This window comes from Amblyomma mixtum, chromosome 2 (assembly GCF_055824585.1).
Source record: "Amblyomma mixtum isolate Tamu chromosome 2, ASM5582458v1, whole genome shotgun sequence".
Lineage (NCBI taxonomy): Eukaryota > Metazoa > Arthropoda > Arachnida > Ixodida > Ixodidae > Amblyomma > Amblyomma mixtum.
The window spans coordinates 306,045,880-306,063,064 of record NC_143013.1 but is presented as its reverse complement, the minus strand read 5'-3'; the positions used below and the strand labels follow the sequence as shown (position 1 = coordinate 306,063,064).

The window sequence follows — 17,185 nt, the reverse complement described above, 5'->3', positions numbered from 1 at the left end:
GCTTAGACCCACTGTTCTGCCTGGACTGTCTAAGTCATTGATCATGCTTTGCATTTCATCCCCTGAGTGACTTAGCCGGGCAATATCACGAGCGAATTGCAGGTTACTAAGGTATACTCTCCATTAACTCTTGTCCCCAACTGTTCCCGAACCAGGTCTCTGAACACCTGCTGTAAACAGGCTGTGAATAGCATTGGAGTGATCGCATGTCTTCCTGTCTGAAACGCTTCCTTATGGGAATTTGATTCCTGACTTTATGGTGGATTGGTGTGGCTGTGCAATTGTTATAAATATCTTCCAATATTTTCACATAACACTCTTCTACATCTTGATTCCCCCTTGCCTGCATGACAGCTGAGGTTCCCACTGAGTCAGATGCTTTCTCGTAATATATGAAGGCTCTCTATAGCGGTTGGTTATATTCTGCGCAATTCTCTTCCACCTGCTTGGTAGTGATGATTGATGATCTATTGACAAGTAGCCTTTACGAAAGCTGGCCTGGTCATTCAGTTGATTGAAGTCTAAGGTTTTCTTGATTCTATTGACGATTACCTTGGTAAATCTAAATCTAAATCTTGGTGTTGTGATTGGCTAAGTCGCGGGTGCTGGCCCGTCATGAAAGCGCGCGAACAGACGCAATCATTGATCTCCATTATAAGTATAATCCCCAGCGCGCGATGTGGCAGCCTTAGTTTCGATCGCGTTGCAAATAGGTACGGGGCGCCCTCTTTCCGCCACACAATGCTATTTGCATCGGATTTATGAACAAGTTGAAATATCAATTCTGAGATTTTAAGTCCTGCACTTCTCCATATTAAAAGCTGCAATGTACCCCCCCCCCCCCCCCCCCCCCCCGCCTTCGCTCCTCACTGCCTGTGAAGGTACTTTGTTGTCCGACAGTGGCCATGGCTGTCTATGCAGCCTGGCAGTATGACGCGGCAGTTTGGGCTTGTCGGTTTGTTATGACAGAAGCGTACAGCAGACCAGAGGACGACAACACAAAGGAAGAAGAGACATTGTACACACAGTGCTCCTGTGTAGGATATCTTATCTTTCCTTGTTTCGTTGTCCTTTGGTGCTCTGTGCGCTTCCCTTATGTATCCTGATTTTACTACCTCTCAATGTGTTTAAACATGCGGAAATTCGGACAATGCTTGGACATTAGCGCGCGAGCGGCGCGAACTTGATTACTTGTGTATTTTGTAAATAGTGTACAAAGCTCTCCCCTGTCCTTTCTTGCTGTCGCTCCCCTCTACACTTCTCCTCACTATCCTCTCCCTTTCCCTTTCGTTTCCGCCGGCTGCAGCTCGGGTGCTTAAGATATTAGATAGCAATTGCCGTGGCCGGCAACACTCTTTTGCTTCACTTTTTGTATTTGTATTTCTTTAAAAAATAAACCACTGCCACCGCGGCTGTTATTGTGTTTTCAAAGCCACGGGCTGCAACACCGTGAGAGATGGCGTGTGCAACAATATTTGGTGCTTTGCACAGTTTTTGAGGCCTTGGATCTGATATTCCTTGTTGCTATAAATACACTCGAAAACTGAGTCCGAGCTTATGTCTTATCCTTTTATTGAGGACGTTCGCCCTGAGAGTCGGATACTGTACATGTGTATATGAATAGTTAGAAATGTATGTTTGAGTCTTAAATCATTCGAAATGAAACTATCTGATACTCGTACTGATCGAGGCCGGAAAATGAGCGTGCAGGACGAAAAATGACGCATTTCCGGACTCCTCAACCAACTAATAACGAAATGGTAAGCTACATCCGCATTATAGAGACAAGCAGCAAGGTGTTTAATTGCAATAGTGGATTCTATAATCCAGCCTTGAAATCAGAAATATATCGAGCCTCGGAGCGTAAAAACAGCGCATCTCTGTAATCGAGGTTAGCTGTGAATCAGTATGGCATAAGCCTGCTGGCTGACCCTGCATAGAATAAACTTCATCCATGCAGTCCATTATATGTTTTCCATTTACAGCATTCATTATGATGTCGCAGCTTACATGCCCATCATTATCGGGCTCTGGGGCCTCAAAATCAGATTTCTTCAGCCCTTTGTTATTGGCGACGCGGCTGTGGGTGTTGAAATTGGCCACTTGCCCGGGTAAATTCTCTTAGACTTCAAATCTCTCCCCCCCCCCCCCCCCTAAAAAAAATCGTTATATCTCAACAAAGCTCTGCAGGTTGACCCAATTTGCACGTTTGGTTTGACAAGCGGTCACCTCTGTCTTGAACAGTCTAACTCAGAAAATTCCTTAACACCCTGCAGTTTTTTTTTATTTCTATTAACCTCAATGAACTCTCGATTCGTATTAGTATTGACTACGTGGTATCGCGGTTAGTGTAACGCTGACTTGCTCTCTATGGCTGAGTACTCCGGCTTGCTTTCTGCAGATGGCGAAGGGATAGAAAGAGAGAACAAAAGAAGGAAGGGAAAGAGAAATGGAGAAGTAACTATCCCGGCACCCTGTTAACTCGAAAACATAAGGAGAGACGGGCGTTCGCCTCCTCCGCACACCCGCGGGCGTGGGCTCCACCACCCGACCGGTGAAAGAAACCCGGGGTAAGCGAGAGGAATCCCAACAGCGGTCTCGATTTAATCCGGCCTTCCGCCGCCACCGACGACCGTCCCACCCATCCCTCAGCGCCTATGACACCGAGATTCGCCTCGCGGCCCGCTCCTGCGCCGTCAAGAATGCGCAGCACGTCCCGGCGAGGGCGCCTGCGCCGGGCGGAGTCCTCGCCGCGATCGTCCTCCTCGCCGGTGCTGCTCGGCGACGCTCCAAAGGCCGCCGGCATCAACGACGAGCTCGATGTAACGCGCACGCACACACACGCGTACACGCACACGGGCTCGAGGTGGTGGCGGAGGAACATCGCTGAAAGCTGCTCGATATCCTCATTCTTTCCCCCCGTGCCTTCCTCCCCTGTTCACAGCTGGGGCCGCAGTGCGTTGCCGCAGTGCGTCAAAGAAGGAGGGGGGCGGGGCCCCCGCTCCGCCCCCCGCCGGTGCCCCGCCCCCTTTTCCGAGGGGGCCGCACGGCGGGGGCCGGCGGCGCGCATCCGCGACCGCGCAGCCGGGGATTCGGCGCGGGACGCGGGTCGGCATGGAACCCACGAGTGAGTAGACCAGCAGCACGGCGTAGCCGTTGGCTGCCTTGCCTTCCCCCCTTCTTCAGATATTGCACCCGTCATTGGGATCTGGTAGCTGCGGTGGGAAATCACGAAGCGTTAGATGCCTTTCTGTCCGCCAGTGTTTGAACACTGTCGCTACGGTACTCGATAACTGTGGTGTGCAATAGCAAAAGCTCCAGCCCTGGTTTCTCTCTGACAGGTAAACACCTGGAGAAGTACTGCTTGCCTATACAAACATCCCTATAATATTAGCCCCCTGGAGAAACCTGGAGAACGCATTCTAATGTACGAGACCAGGAGGCTGGCATGAAAGCTGTAGTAGGCTGGCGAGAAAAATGAGCAATGCACCCCAACCTATAGGTATCACGCGAGAAGTGCCTGGTTGTACGTCCTCAAAGGCGGTTTTTCTACGCAATATACGGGTCGGGCGCTCTAGAGTTTGTGCTGCGGACGCCAATGGGTCAAGCAACACGAGGCTGCCTTGAAGAAAGCACGAGGCTGCATGACATACACCGCAGAAGTCGTAGATTGCAAGATACTTGATTTATTACTGTTCTTTTTAGTCGAATAACCCACTCCGGTATATGGATGTTAGGCTGCCGCGTTGCCTTGGAAGCAGCACTTCTAGCGGATGTTTTTTCAAGTAACGGCACTAGGCAACCGTCCTTGTGCAGCGATGAGTTCTAACGATAACAAGCGTCTTCAGACTCACGTCGTGCTCATGAGGCATCGCACTCTCTGTGCCTTGCTTGATAATCACCTTTCGATGATGCAAATATCTGTGCGTATTTATGAAGGGCATGCTTGGTGTCAGCCTTGATACTTAACGGGATTTCACTTCCAAGATAAGATCGTTACAGGCCCCAGAGAATGGGTGTGTTGGGGCTTTAAAAAAATGTAATTTTGGCCTCCAACCCTGCTATATGCGGTGTCTCGCTAGAGAGGCAACACGTATGTGGACGTATATATGCTCTTCGCAAGGGAGAACCAGCGATCAGTGGTGAAGACCTCAGAAGCCGATGTTCCTACGAGTGCGTGCGTGTGTTTGTGAGTGTTGTGTGCACGGCCCCTGGCAACGAGGGACGCTGCAGGCGGGCGACCACGGGCCACCGTCTGTAAACAAGCGGGGCGCACCCTCCCTTCTTCGGCGAGGCGTCGAGGATTACACACGGAGTCGCCGGGACACAATGTCAACGGAAACTGGGCTCCCGGTCCCCTGCTGCGCACGTCTCTGGAAATGGCTGCTGCTGCCCTGGACATGGAGGAGGGCATCGTCGCTGCAAGAGCTGAGGCTTCCTCCGCGTGGGACCCTGCTGTTTCCCCAGCGGCTCGGGTCGTGACACGGACACGTTCCTTCGAGGCGTCAATCAAGAAGGAACCGCGGAGTCACAGGCGTCTGTCCTCGGCGCAGGAAAAATACGGTGCGACGAGAAACGTGTGTGTGCGCTTCGGACTGTGGTGTGTGCGTAGCCGATCCCGCCCGTACCGTGGATTGTCCTCCAGTGGCAAACCTTTCGTGGTCGCAAGCCCTTCTCCTTGGACGTGTTGAAGACGCGATGACTGCAGACTGTGCTGTCGTCTGCACGTTAGATGGACGACAGCACCACAGTCACATGAACTCCGATGACGCAGCAAAAAAGTTAATTTTAAGCTGCCGGAGAACAACGTGTCATCATGGCGGGGGATTGAACCGGTTACGTCGACTGCATGCATAGTTCAGTCCATGTTCGCTGGTGCCGAAGCACTGGTTTTTTGCAATTATGATGCGTTGCGGAATGTGTGTCTCTGTGAAGAGGAAATCGGATGGGTTTCGAGACGGGGATCTTGCTTCAGCGTCCACCGTAGCGTGCGCTTACAGCCGAAACGACAATGTGTATGTTTCGACTGCGGATTTGAAACTCCCAGCAATCAGCTAACCCATCGCTGAGGCTGCACACCAGCATTTGCTGCGTGCACACAAGCGCGCGTGCAACATGACAGAAGTTCCATGCTTCACAACTCTTCGGTACATCAAGTCGAAATTCATGAAGCACGAATTAATAACTGTGCAGATCCCTCAACACTAGCAGGTTTACGCGAATCGATGATGCCATTTTGACTGAGTTGCGTAATTATAGCTTTCGCGCGCTAGTTGACTGACGTAATTTAGTTAATCGTTCGACAGATCATACACGGGCGCTCTCAGACCATAGGGTCTGTCAGATAAGTGTATTTATAGCGTATACTCGCAGGCATCTTGGCGCAGCAGGTATTCGCCTATTGCTCTTCAGATTATGCGACTTTTATCTCGCATACCTGTTTTATCTGCAAAAAGGATATATGGGTGTGTAATTCTGTTACGAGGAATTCATGCCCAGTGCGCCGTGAAGGTGAAGATACCTGTGAGTCAGCACACACCTCGCAGATCCATCGAGATAAACTGAGACATGCTGAAATACGCGCCCGGCTGTAAAATTACGGATATTCTGCGACGAATTCAAAACGCCACCAAATTCTGAGTGCCTAGGACCGATATACCAGAGCTGCCCTGAAATCTGTTACAGAAAATCGATTAAACGACCTTTTAGGTTGGGGTTCGCGATTTCTAAGCTTATATATACACATTAGCCGAAAGACGACTCATCCTTGCAGGAGCGTATGCTGCCCTCGCGTAGTGTACCGAAGGCAGCAAACGGAAGTATCCGCCGGATGTCGGAAGGGGGCACGGATTTGCTCAGGGTCAACCTTGGGGGACGTTTGTTTACAAACGCTGAAAGGGCCTACATGGTCACATGTTGTGCATTGGCCTGTACTACGCATTCGGATGTTTGCGCAGAGAAACAAGAATACCTCCCCTGTCACATGTACCGGATAGGTACGAGCGGGACAGTCCAGGGCGTAATGACCTGATCAAATGACCGATTCAGTTACGAGTCAGGGAACCGGTCGCCCATTAGAGGACTGCGTCTTCGGTGGCACACTCAAGGAATAGCACACCTCCGGCGATTGATGCGAAGTTCGTGCATTGATAATGCTTCGCTGCCCTCACACGTATATACCCTTGGTTTCCAAGCCAGGGCGATTCTGTCGGTGCGGTTCATCATGTAGGCACTGCGTGGTGCTTCCCAAACGCCTGCACCTTTTCTTTTTTTTTTTTTGGGGGGGGGGGGGGGGGGGGGGGGGGGGGGGGGGGCAACTTGAACGCTTTTAGCAAGGCGGTATACATAGAGATAGATTTTCTGTCTGCCGTCTAAACCAAAAAGTAAGGCGAAATATAACCATGCAGCTTAACAATGCTCGAGTTGTTGAAAGCATGACGGCTCCGTGGTAAACAGTTCACAATATTCCCATCTTCCTAAGTTACAATTGCATACACCGAACTCCTATTGAAGGTGCCTTTGGGGATGTGTAACTGCATTGCAAATGCGTGATATGGGCTGCCAGAACGATGTATAAGCTTCGACGTCACTGATGACAACGTGAGGCAACCGCTTACATACACACTGCTATGTAAGAAAGATAATTCTCAGCGTAAGCTAAATGTGGTCATCCTTTCTTGAATGTCGGCGCACGCGTCACAAAGCGTGTTGCGGCATATAAGCGTTTCGTCGTATCGCACACCGCGGGGTGTCTCGCAACACTATCGTGTTTGTATATGGCAACCTGACTCACCGTTGATAAGCGTCGAGTCCGTTGGAGCGCTCAAGTAATGCGTCCTGCCGTGTGTAAAAGAACGCTACGTATCGTACAAGAGCGGGACGTCACGCTAGTGTTTCGCTTTGTAGACACTGCCCTCAGTGGTCCTTTGACCCTCTACAATGCAAGGGTAACGTATTGTTTAAAACTGAAAGGAGATGGTAGATTTCATGTATGTGCACATGGATGTTTGCTGCCATGAACAAAAGCTTGCGGGATGCTGATTTGCGGAAGAAAAAAAAAACTATTTCTGCGTTCTTTCGCTATCCAGGTAGATTGTTCTAGCAGATGGAACATGCATGTCGCCTCATGCTTCCATGCATTTTAACGATCGGCTCTGCTTGATCGCACCGCAACAAATTTTTCCGTCTAATTCGCATCCCGTAAACTTTTGTTCATGACCTCATACTTCAGCATGATCAGCGACAATCGTACAGCCCTGAGCGAATTGGGGGTTCAGCCGAAATTATACCTTGGACGATATATTCATAATGGTGGTTAAATAGCGCAAACATATTCATTTTATAGCGATATATTCATTTTTTTTGCTAATTTCTTTTCTCGCGTCGCCATTGGTCGTTATTGCTTGTACATTAGGGCTGAAAGCTATAGCAACCAATGTACACTAGTGAAAAGAAGATATATTTCAGTTTTTAAAATCTAACTCTGCTTACCCTCCTGAAACTTGCGCATCAGCTTTATGGAAAGACAGTATCAGACTTTTTACACAATAGGAAACAGTATTTGTCGTCATATTATGCCACAATTTGTTCGCACAGCAAATTTATTGAACAGCTGCTTTCCGTGCAGTGTCAAAATGTCAGAGACACTGTGGTTTTTATCACAAAATGAGGAACCAGTTTCAAGAAGGCCTGTAACAATAACCTAAAGCTGTAAGCATGTCGCACGCAAGTCATTTGCATCGCTCACTGCTTGACACCGTCGAAGAATGAAGTCGAAGAACCTCTGAATGAACGCCTAGTCCAATTTTTCCCACTCTTGCAGCAGATGGCGAATTTCTCCTCGTTGTAGCTGGCTTATTGTCCCTCGGGCGACGCGTGAAGCCTGTCAAAAGATGTTCAATTCAGTTAATGTCAGCAGACCGGCTTAACCTCTCCATAAGATCCACCCTCTCCTTCAACCAATTATTTACAAGTAGAGAAGAGTGGCTCAGGTCGTCATTTTTTTGAAACACGTATCCGAAACCAAGTTCTTGTATCAGGAAGCATAACCTTTTCAGAAATTCCCGTTAAACTACTTTGCTCATGGTACCTTTTATCGGTGAAGGAGACCAACTCCATGAGAAGAGAATCAGCCCCATGCCCTTACATTCCCGCCTCTATGGTTTAACTTGGGAAGCTGATAACGAGTTCCATGTAAAGTTAGTTTGGGGCTACATATATATCGAATCAGACCACTCTCACGCTAGAACTTCGATTTCTATAGGAAATAACTCTTTTTTTTTTCAATTGGTTGCCTATCTACACCAGGTGTTCGTTTGCCTACCTCATCCGGGAAGCCAAATTCTTTCTACTGCTGTGCGGGTTTTCAGCTGAGTACCTGGCGTTTAGCTCAGCACATTGCCGTGACGTCTCACAGTCCATAGAGCCAATGTATAGAATCTTATACCATTGGCTATATCTTTGGAAATGTCGATGAGGGACAGTCCAGAACATTTTCGGCATTTTCGAACGATGTTCTTGTCGACAGTCTGGTTGGGCGATCTGAAGTGTACCGCTGAAGATCAAAAATCAAATCATCTCTGAGCCAACCTTGAACTTCAGAACTTGCGAAACTTCGGACTGCGCTACTGTAAAATGCTTGGAAAGCTGGTAGTGTTTCATCCAGCAGTTGTAGCCATTTGAACAGTCTTGGTGACGTTACGAGTACCTCGCACTCCACCCACTGCATATAAAAATGTGCAGGAATACACGTAAGCAGGATATGTCACTTATGGATAACATCAAACTAATGATGTTTTAGAACAGACGGAAAATGAACGCAATGCGAAGCGCCCATGCAAGGACGAACTGAAGGCAAACATGCAGTTACGCCCCCAAGAACTCCTGGCAGAAGGCGAGGTCATTATTGCACGAAAGTATAATCAGAGAAAGCAAATAGCTTTTATTTCTGGGGTACTTTAAATTCATACGAAAAAAAAAAAATCAAACATATCTTTTTATCATGTATGTCGTTTGCTCTGCGCGTCAGACGCAAACTCAACGTGAGTAAATGCCAAGAGGCATAACCATTAGTTTGAAAAGCAGTACTTACAAAATACGGCCCTTTATGATGGGTTCTAAATCTAAAGAATCTTCGGGAATCAGTTGCGCAGCTTTTCTACTCATTTCGCCTTACTAAACCACTTTACTACATCAGCATACGACTATGCTTGGAACGACAGGTAGAAGGACGAGGTCGGAACATGCCAGAGCTCATCAATTCTACTTGTTACACAACAGTTCAAGTTGTGAACCCACAAGCTCTGTAGTAGGATGCAAAGCTCCAGAGGTTAGAGTGGGCAGCAAAACCCTGGTATGAACTGGCTCTCAATAAACATTTTCTGTGCGTTTGCATTGCCGAAACACAACATGTACTCTTGGGGTGTGCATGAAAATGTGACATCGTTCTGTTAATGTACTTTCCATACGCGCTTGCAACAGCCAGATGCTCATTACGATCATATATACACTTCGAAGTTCGATCACTATTGAAAAGTTGTACACAGGCGTATCCAAGCCAACGTTTTCGACAGCATTTTCTTCGCTTATTTTCCAGTTTATATGGCCGCACCGCCAGTGAGTGGTTTAAGAACTGCTCTATTCAGGAATGGTAATAGGGGTGGTTCCACCTGGTTATGAGCAAAAATAAAAAATAAAGCAGTGCTTCCGACTCACGACCTGCGGCAAAAAGAAATAACCACTTTTGTTTGGTTCAAACCGCATGCGTGGGCCTTTACATTTCTGCGCAAAAAACACAGGCATCTTATTTGTATCTGTTATTACATACGCATTCACCAGAGAGATGTTCATTCCTGCGCACTCTTGGTTTTGGTATATTGGTTTTAACTCCCCAAGGCGACACATGGGCTATGGGGGACGTCATAGTGGAGGGTTCCGGATTAATTTCGACAACCTGGGGTTCTTTGATGTCCACTGACATCGCACAGTACACGGGCGTCTTGCGTTACGCCTTCATCGAAATGTGGTTGCCACGGCCGGGATCGAACCCGCATCTTTGTTCGAACCCCGCAGCGCTTTAACCACTGAGCCACGCCAATGGGTTGAGCGCTGCCCTGCACTACGAAGTTCATGATGATGCGAAACGCTTTCTCGGGGACACCACATTGCGCTAAACACAGCTAGGAGGCTAAGCTGTTGTGGATTATAGGCAATGTTATAGGTGGCACGAATGAACAATGAATAAAAAATTCCCGTGGCCGAAACTTGAACAACTCTAGCTTCTGTCGACTTTACAGAGAAGCACCAATACACGTCACAATTTTGAAACGTGCGAACTCGTCAGTCACTTTTGCATGCGCCCAATCATACCCAACAATTCTGGATAAAACCATTTTTGAACAGAAAAAAGTTCATGAACGCAATTTTTTTATGTATTGTAAGATTTTATTATAACAATCAATAAATCTGCAGATCTCCTGTCCACAGGCTTACATTTTTTTTTTGCTATTAATGTTTCTGCGATCGTCTAAAGCGTTCCCCATTGGTTTTCAATGGCAGTCTAACTGCCCGATGCGAGCTACGGAAAAACTTTAAAAGAAGTATTTTGCTATGCATGGGAAGAATGGACCATTACATTCAATATTTCTGTAATACTACCTTACAATTTTCGAATATTGGAAACTTTTGTCCAAAAATATTGGACATAACTTGCAGCCTTTCACTGCATATAAAAATGGGCTCCTATGCGGGAACTAACGCTGTGCCTTAAGGGAATGAGTTTAGAATGTCGCAGCATAGCCTGTGCCAGAATACAAGACATTTAATCGCAGATTTTGCCTGTATTTCAGAAGGAGTTATTTCACTATAGGAGTGCATCAGCACAATTCATTTTGCGCGTGTGTTTGGACAGCTGCTGTACTATAGCTGTGTCACGTAATGGCGAACGCACGACTCATGCTTCTTAATTGTGTAAAGATGCACATGCGCTCACACGTAGATTCCTGTGCTGAATGATTGACAGTTAACGGGCTGTCATAAGTACCTAATAGAGTGGGCTACGAGGCGTGCTGTATAGAGGATATGAGATTCAGTGCTGATTGTAGGGACACGTGACTTGCAATGACTCTCTGATCAAAGTAAAAAGCACCCCTCCACTGGTAAGAAGTGCGAAATCAATATTTACTGCACATTTCTCACGAAAATGCATGCGGCTGGGCGTCTAGTTTGCCATGGGATCTCGGGATTGGTTGGGCGGTAGTGCCACTGGCTGTCACGCGTTGTCAGCGCTAATGCGCCGTCGAATGATGCAGCTCTTTTTGCTATCGGAGAAGTTACCGCTTTTGTTTCGAACGGTAGAGGTAGTGCAGGGAAGGTCATTCTCAGAAAACGCGACGTGAACAAATGGCCGGAGAGTTATCTGCTGTTCCTTTAACCAACGTTTCGACGAGAGAACTTGTCTTCGCCTGGAAATCTCCCGTCCTTCGTTACTTTTGCATTGCTTTTGTTCATTTTTATCTGCATCACAAAGTTTAACCGAGTTCACTTTCGACAAACTGATACAAATTTCTGGCTGAAGCTGACAGCCGGCAACTGCTGCTCGTTCGAGGCCTCGTTCGGCCCAGTGTGTCCGCTTATTCATGGACTTTAAAGAAGAGGCCCCTGTCGACGAGCCTGGAAGAGTATAGCATTCTGATTGGCCCGGCGTACGAACAACAAGCGCGCTCAATCTCGCCATTGTTGTCGAGCGCCGCTTCGCCTCCGTCCGCAGCTGCAGAGGAGTCTTCCGCTCTCTCGAGTTTGGGGGCCGCTGTGTATGCGTGTGCGTGAGCGTACACCGGGCGATAGATAGATGCATGCACTTCCGGCTCTCACGTCGCCATCTGGCACGCGCAAATCGCGGCGTGCGCTTATTGCATGCACTCCATGTGTCCACTAACGCACTCCATGGTGACATTCGACGCCATGATTCGCATCGCATGTGGGTTTCTCTTGGAAGGGTCTCTGAGGGCAATCATGTCTAATTTTCTTTCTGAGTAAAAATGGATTCCGTGGCTCTTTCTGGCTATGTTGATGTTTGTTTGGTAGCTTAAGTCGTATTTGATGTGGAGAAAATTTGATTTTAAAATTGGGAATTTTTTTTTTTCCCCGCCGACAACTTGATTCAATCTCGTGGCGTAAAGACCAAATAAAGACTCCGCGATTACTGTCTGAAGGCTTATGACGACGTAGCCTAGCCTCAGGGATCAGCGCTTAAAATTCTTCTCACATCACTGCAGCTTGTTTGAGAAAGCGGCGGCGGATTGTAGCGACATCTATGTCTTATTTTTTTTAAAGCTTTTAATAGCGTATAGAAGCTCCGTTTTCAATAAAAGTAGCGTTTTCGTAGTTACAACGCGGTAACCTGTCGATATAGGCCCACTGCAGCATGTCCTCGGCGTGCTTTTGAAGGATCCTTTAGAAAAAGCGAAGTTTGCTGATATCCGCTGATTACCGCATTCCAAATACGAAATCGCCAATTTCACTACTGAAAACAGAACCCTTACATTGGCGAGTGAACGGCAGTCACGTGCATGTCCCGTGACTGCGGCTATATCACGTGATTCGCTGTTCAGAGCCAATGTTCTTTTCGTGCAGAGTGAACCTAATCAATAAAACAATGTGATTTGATCAAATTGCTTAAGTACGAGTATATATAGAATGAAATACGACAAACATTATGACCGGCCCCCAATGCTGCAGAAAGTAATGCAATAATACGAGCTACAAAATATCTTGGTGTGCATTTAAGACTGGCAAACGGATCCGTATTTTTTCTCTTTAGTGGTGCTGAAAGCTGGTAACCGTTCCTTGTTATCCGAGGAAAATTCTGAGCGGAGGACGTACTTCCGATGTATCGATTTGTTGCCCCGCAGTGGTGCGAAAGTGCTTGACGCAGCAGATGCTGTGCTCGATGTTACGTAAGCCAGGTGCCCTGTTGTTTTCGTCCCTGCACTTTCACCATGTCCCGCATGTCCATCTGCCGTGCGAATAAGAGAATCCGCCTGAACGACAGCGAAAACTTGTTAATGATCTTTGATGTTCGAAAATTTTGCACAGAGATGAGGAGTTGGTATACTGCTGCGAAAAACTGCATGCTAAGACGCGAGCGACAGTGATGGAAATAAGCTTTTTGTCGTTTGGATGGTCTTGTCCAGCGCATCTCCCCGGAAGTCGCATGATTGTAATGTATTAGCTATGGTAGTAAGGGGAAGAAAACAGTCATATGAACGACGCGCTATCGTCACAACCGGTGTAGGAACACCTCACTGGTCGCAGTTCGTACAGGGTTACCTAAACACGTTCCCGCTGTCCTTCACGGGCGCCATCCGATGGGCGGACTATGAGAAGCTCATACTGAGCAAATTATAGGATTGCGTACTTGTTCTAATACGATCATTCAGTAGCGGGACATAAAAAAGTTTCCTGCAGCATTTAAAGGGACATTCTGCTGAAATTTATCGACATTTTTTTTTTCGGCAATGGGAAGCTCTTTGATCAAATAAGCGAATACCCGGCTTGGCACTGAGAAACCGAGCAGAATTTAAAAAGCAATTTTTCGATACGGGAATCTGATATGATACAGGTATAGGCTGTGGCAACCCTAACATCAGGGACACACGACTGCCGCACCGCCTAGGTGGCGTGCAGTGGCAATAATGAGCGTGACATTAAACAGTACAGTCTATTTATTAAAACTATAGTTGAGTACACTGAGGGGATGTTAAAAATACAATCTATATAAAAAAAATTGTGATATTACAGACGCTAGCAACCGCATTTGTCAGCAGCAGCACTGCCGATGGCAGCGCCATTGGCAGCGCCACTGGCAGCATAGTGGCAGTCAGCATCTTCAAAATATTTCAACGCATTATGACGAAACAGGGTTAAAGCGTACTACAACTAGATCAAGAGACAAAAAAAAAATAAGGTCCCTTAAATTTCTTCTAGAAAAAATAGTGTATGTATTCGCTTAGTTCTATTCATCGAGTGTATAGTGTGGCCACTCAGGCGACGCAGCCAGACTACGTGGAGAGCCGATAATTTTTTACACGGCACTACGCAACTGACAGTCCTAACCCGACTTTTTTTTTTGCCAATTTAAAATATAAATTCCTGACGAAAGCGAGAGTTATACCCTCGCTGGTGCCATCACAGGGAAAGATTTACATGAATATAGAAATCCTGACATCTGCCTCTTAGAGTCTCCATTTAGCCGTCAGTAAAATCTTCTCTCTTTGTTAACTGCAATAATGACCGCTTTGAGATAAGGTGAGAGAGTATCGAGCCACGTTTTCAGGACCATCCTCTCCATAAAGATGCTATATCTTTTTGCTCCACCAGACAATATAGGTTCCGAACACGGGGTCTCGCGTTGCGCTCCTGGCGTCATTAAAGTAAAGATTTATTCTGATATTTACCTGCACGCTCAGAATAGGCCACAGGCTAAAAGATCAGGGAAACAGCTTGAGAGTGCCTGTGGTATTTACAAGAACCTCGTGAACAAAAAAAAAATGCATGGCGTGGAGGCAAGGTTGCACACGACTTCACAATCAAAAGTGTTACATACTGAGTGGCCAATAATAACAAAAACAGCAAAAAGGATGCGTGTACACACTACAATAATTAGGAGAGCTTATGAAGCTTTGTTTACAAAATATAGTTTGAAATCATCCCATGAGAGATTATGCGCACTAAGCAGGTTGGACACGTAGCTCTTAATCACGTCAGATATGAAATAATTGTTTGTTTGCCGCACTTTGTGGTGGTGCGTGGAAGTGACCATTTATCAGTGGATCGTGTTTTGGCATACTTTTCCTCTGGCTTCAATTTGTTGATATTAAGCAAATTATTAATAGTGATGAAGAAAATTTTAGGTAGTGTAATAGACGATACGCGAGAAAGAAATTCGAGGGGCACTATAGCTCCGCCTTAACTTTATGACGCGATAGCGCAAATCCGTCCCTTCTAAGGCCTGGGGTCGTCTTTCGATATCTCTTCGCAGACACGTGCACTGTTCTTGATTTTATTATATTTTCTTTTTTTCATGTAATTCTATTTTATTATCTTTATCTTATATTTACCACACAGTTTATTTTCATGTTTGTTTTATTATTTTTATTTACCACAAGACACACAGGCCCTCCATTAAACAACTCGAACTAACGCTCCTGAGTGATCGACGGGTAGCGCACCCGGCTCATAACCCAAGGGACAGTGTTTCCAGCCCCGGCTCGACCATTTTTCTTTCAATCGTTGTGGGAAATTTGAATTACCCGCGCGAGGTCATGTGATTGTGACGTCGCGACGCTCACAACCAATCCCGTTTTTCTGGGCAAGTCAAAGCCAGCAACGATCCCGGGTTCTCCGTTGAACGGGACCGTTAAAGCTATCCCGTTAAAACAGTTACGCGAACTGCTTCATATTTTATGACCAAATCAGGCGTACGACGAATAAAACTAGCAACTACGATAATCCTTATAGCTTTCTCTTGATGAATTAAAATTTTCTGAAGATTGGTTTTTGATGCAGTGGGCCAAACTAAGTGGCCGTAGTTGATGTGTGAATGGATTAAGGCATGATAAATTAGTAGCTTTTGACACGGAGGAAATTCAGTGATGTAGGGAACAAGAAAACTAACATGGACAGCGCTATTTTCTTAACGAGATTTGTTGCACGTTTAATAATAGCTCCGTACAATGGCTAATCAAATGCCCCCTGGTCAGATCAGAACCATACAAAGCAAACTATGCGATCGAGCTTCCGTGTGCATGACAGCGCATGCTTTCTACGTGTTTAACATTTATATGTTATTTAGTGGCCACATACGGCGTACTGGCATTCAGGTGTGCACATTCAAGAACGCCAGATGGCGGAAGTTAATTTCCAAATCAACAATGCGGTTATGCAACACTGCTATGCAAACTATGCGGCTAGCAGATGCAGCTTTGGGCGCGAATTAGTGCACGTGTTTAATACTTGATTCATTTGCATTTTGCGGCTGACGTAAAAGTGGAAAAAGAAGAATTAGCTAAACCTAAACATAGAGGCGAACAAAGAGGGTTCAGCTTAAGTTAAGGACAACGCAGCGAGCTATGGAAAGAAAAATGATAGGTGTAATGTTAAGAGATCGGAAGCGGGCGGAGTGGGTGAGAGAACAAACGCGGGTTAATGACATCCTAGTCGAAATCAAGAGAAGAAGTGGGCTTGGGCAGGGCATGTAATGCGAAGGCAAGATAACCGCTGGTCCTTAAGGGTAACGGAGTGGATTCCAAGAGAAGGCAAACGTAGCAGGGGGCGGCAGAGAGTTAGGTGGGCGGATGAGATTAAGAAGTTTGCGGAGATACGGCGGCCGCAACTGGCATAGGATCGGGTTCATTGGAGAGACATGGGGAAGGCCTTTGCCCTGCAGTGGGAGTAGTCAGGCTTATGATGATGATGATATGGCGAACGACTTAACCGTGAAGCATGCACTTTACTGCGGATATTACGAAGTAGTAGCTACAGCAGCTACATCATAACGAGTTAAGTGGACTGCACTATTACCGCTACAACAACAAGGCCTTCGACCCAAGGAGTGCATGCTACCGACGGCATCCTTTCCAGGAATAGGAAATCTCGGCTGCATATCGGCACGTTCATTAAACGGTAGGGGTCTTTGATCGGGATCAGTGATGTTCAATTAGCACGGCTTCTGGTGTACGCACGAAGCCCGTCCTGTGTTCGCGCGCGCTCCGTCGCTCCGTCGCCGATAAGGGCTCTCACAGCTGCGCAGTCCTGGCCGAGATAAAGGCGTCGTCCATTCGCGGCTGCAGGAAGGCACGGCGCGCGTGGCGGCTGGGCGGCTGAAGAGACGACAGATGCGTCCTGTCGTCAAGTGGCGGAACCGTCTCTTCGCCGTCCACTCAAGCGCAACTGCCGCCTACACCTGGCGCAGAGAACTAGCTGTGTGCCTGCCCAATTTCGCGTGGCACTCGTCGATAGCGTTTTTTTCTCTCTCTTTTTTTTTCATCTCGCCATGAACCGTTAACCTTTCGCAGCGATTTTACACAGAGAAAACATCGACTTTAAGAGGGTTCGAAAAGTATAGTGAAAAAATAAACAAACAAACAAAACATCGACCAAATTTTGTGTGCAGTAAAAGCTAATT

At 46.9% G+C, this 17,185-nt stretch overlaps 1 protein-coding gene across 1 annotated transcript in view; it reads left to right on the top strand.

Annotated features, from left to right (window-relative positions):
• Positions 1–3,047: 3,047 nt before the first annotated feature.
• LOC149364804 (uncharacterized) overlaps positions 3,048–17,185 on the top strand; it is a 227,313-nt gene continuing 213,175 nt past the window's right edge. The window contains exon 1 of the mRNA XM_089574735.1: positions 3,048–3,127. Within this exon, the coding sequence (XP_089430861.1) occupies positions 3,115–3,127 (13 nt within the window). The 5' untranslated portion in view covers positions 3,048–3,114. The remainder of the gene's footprint in view (positions 3,128–17,185) is intronic.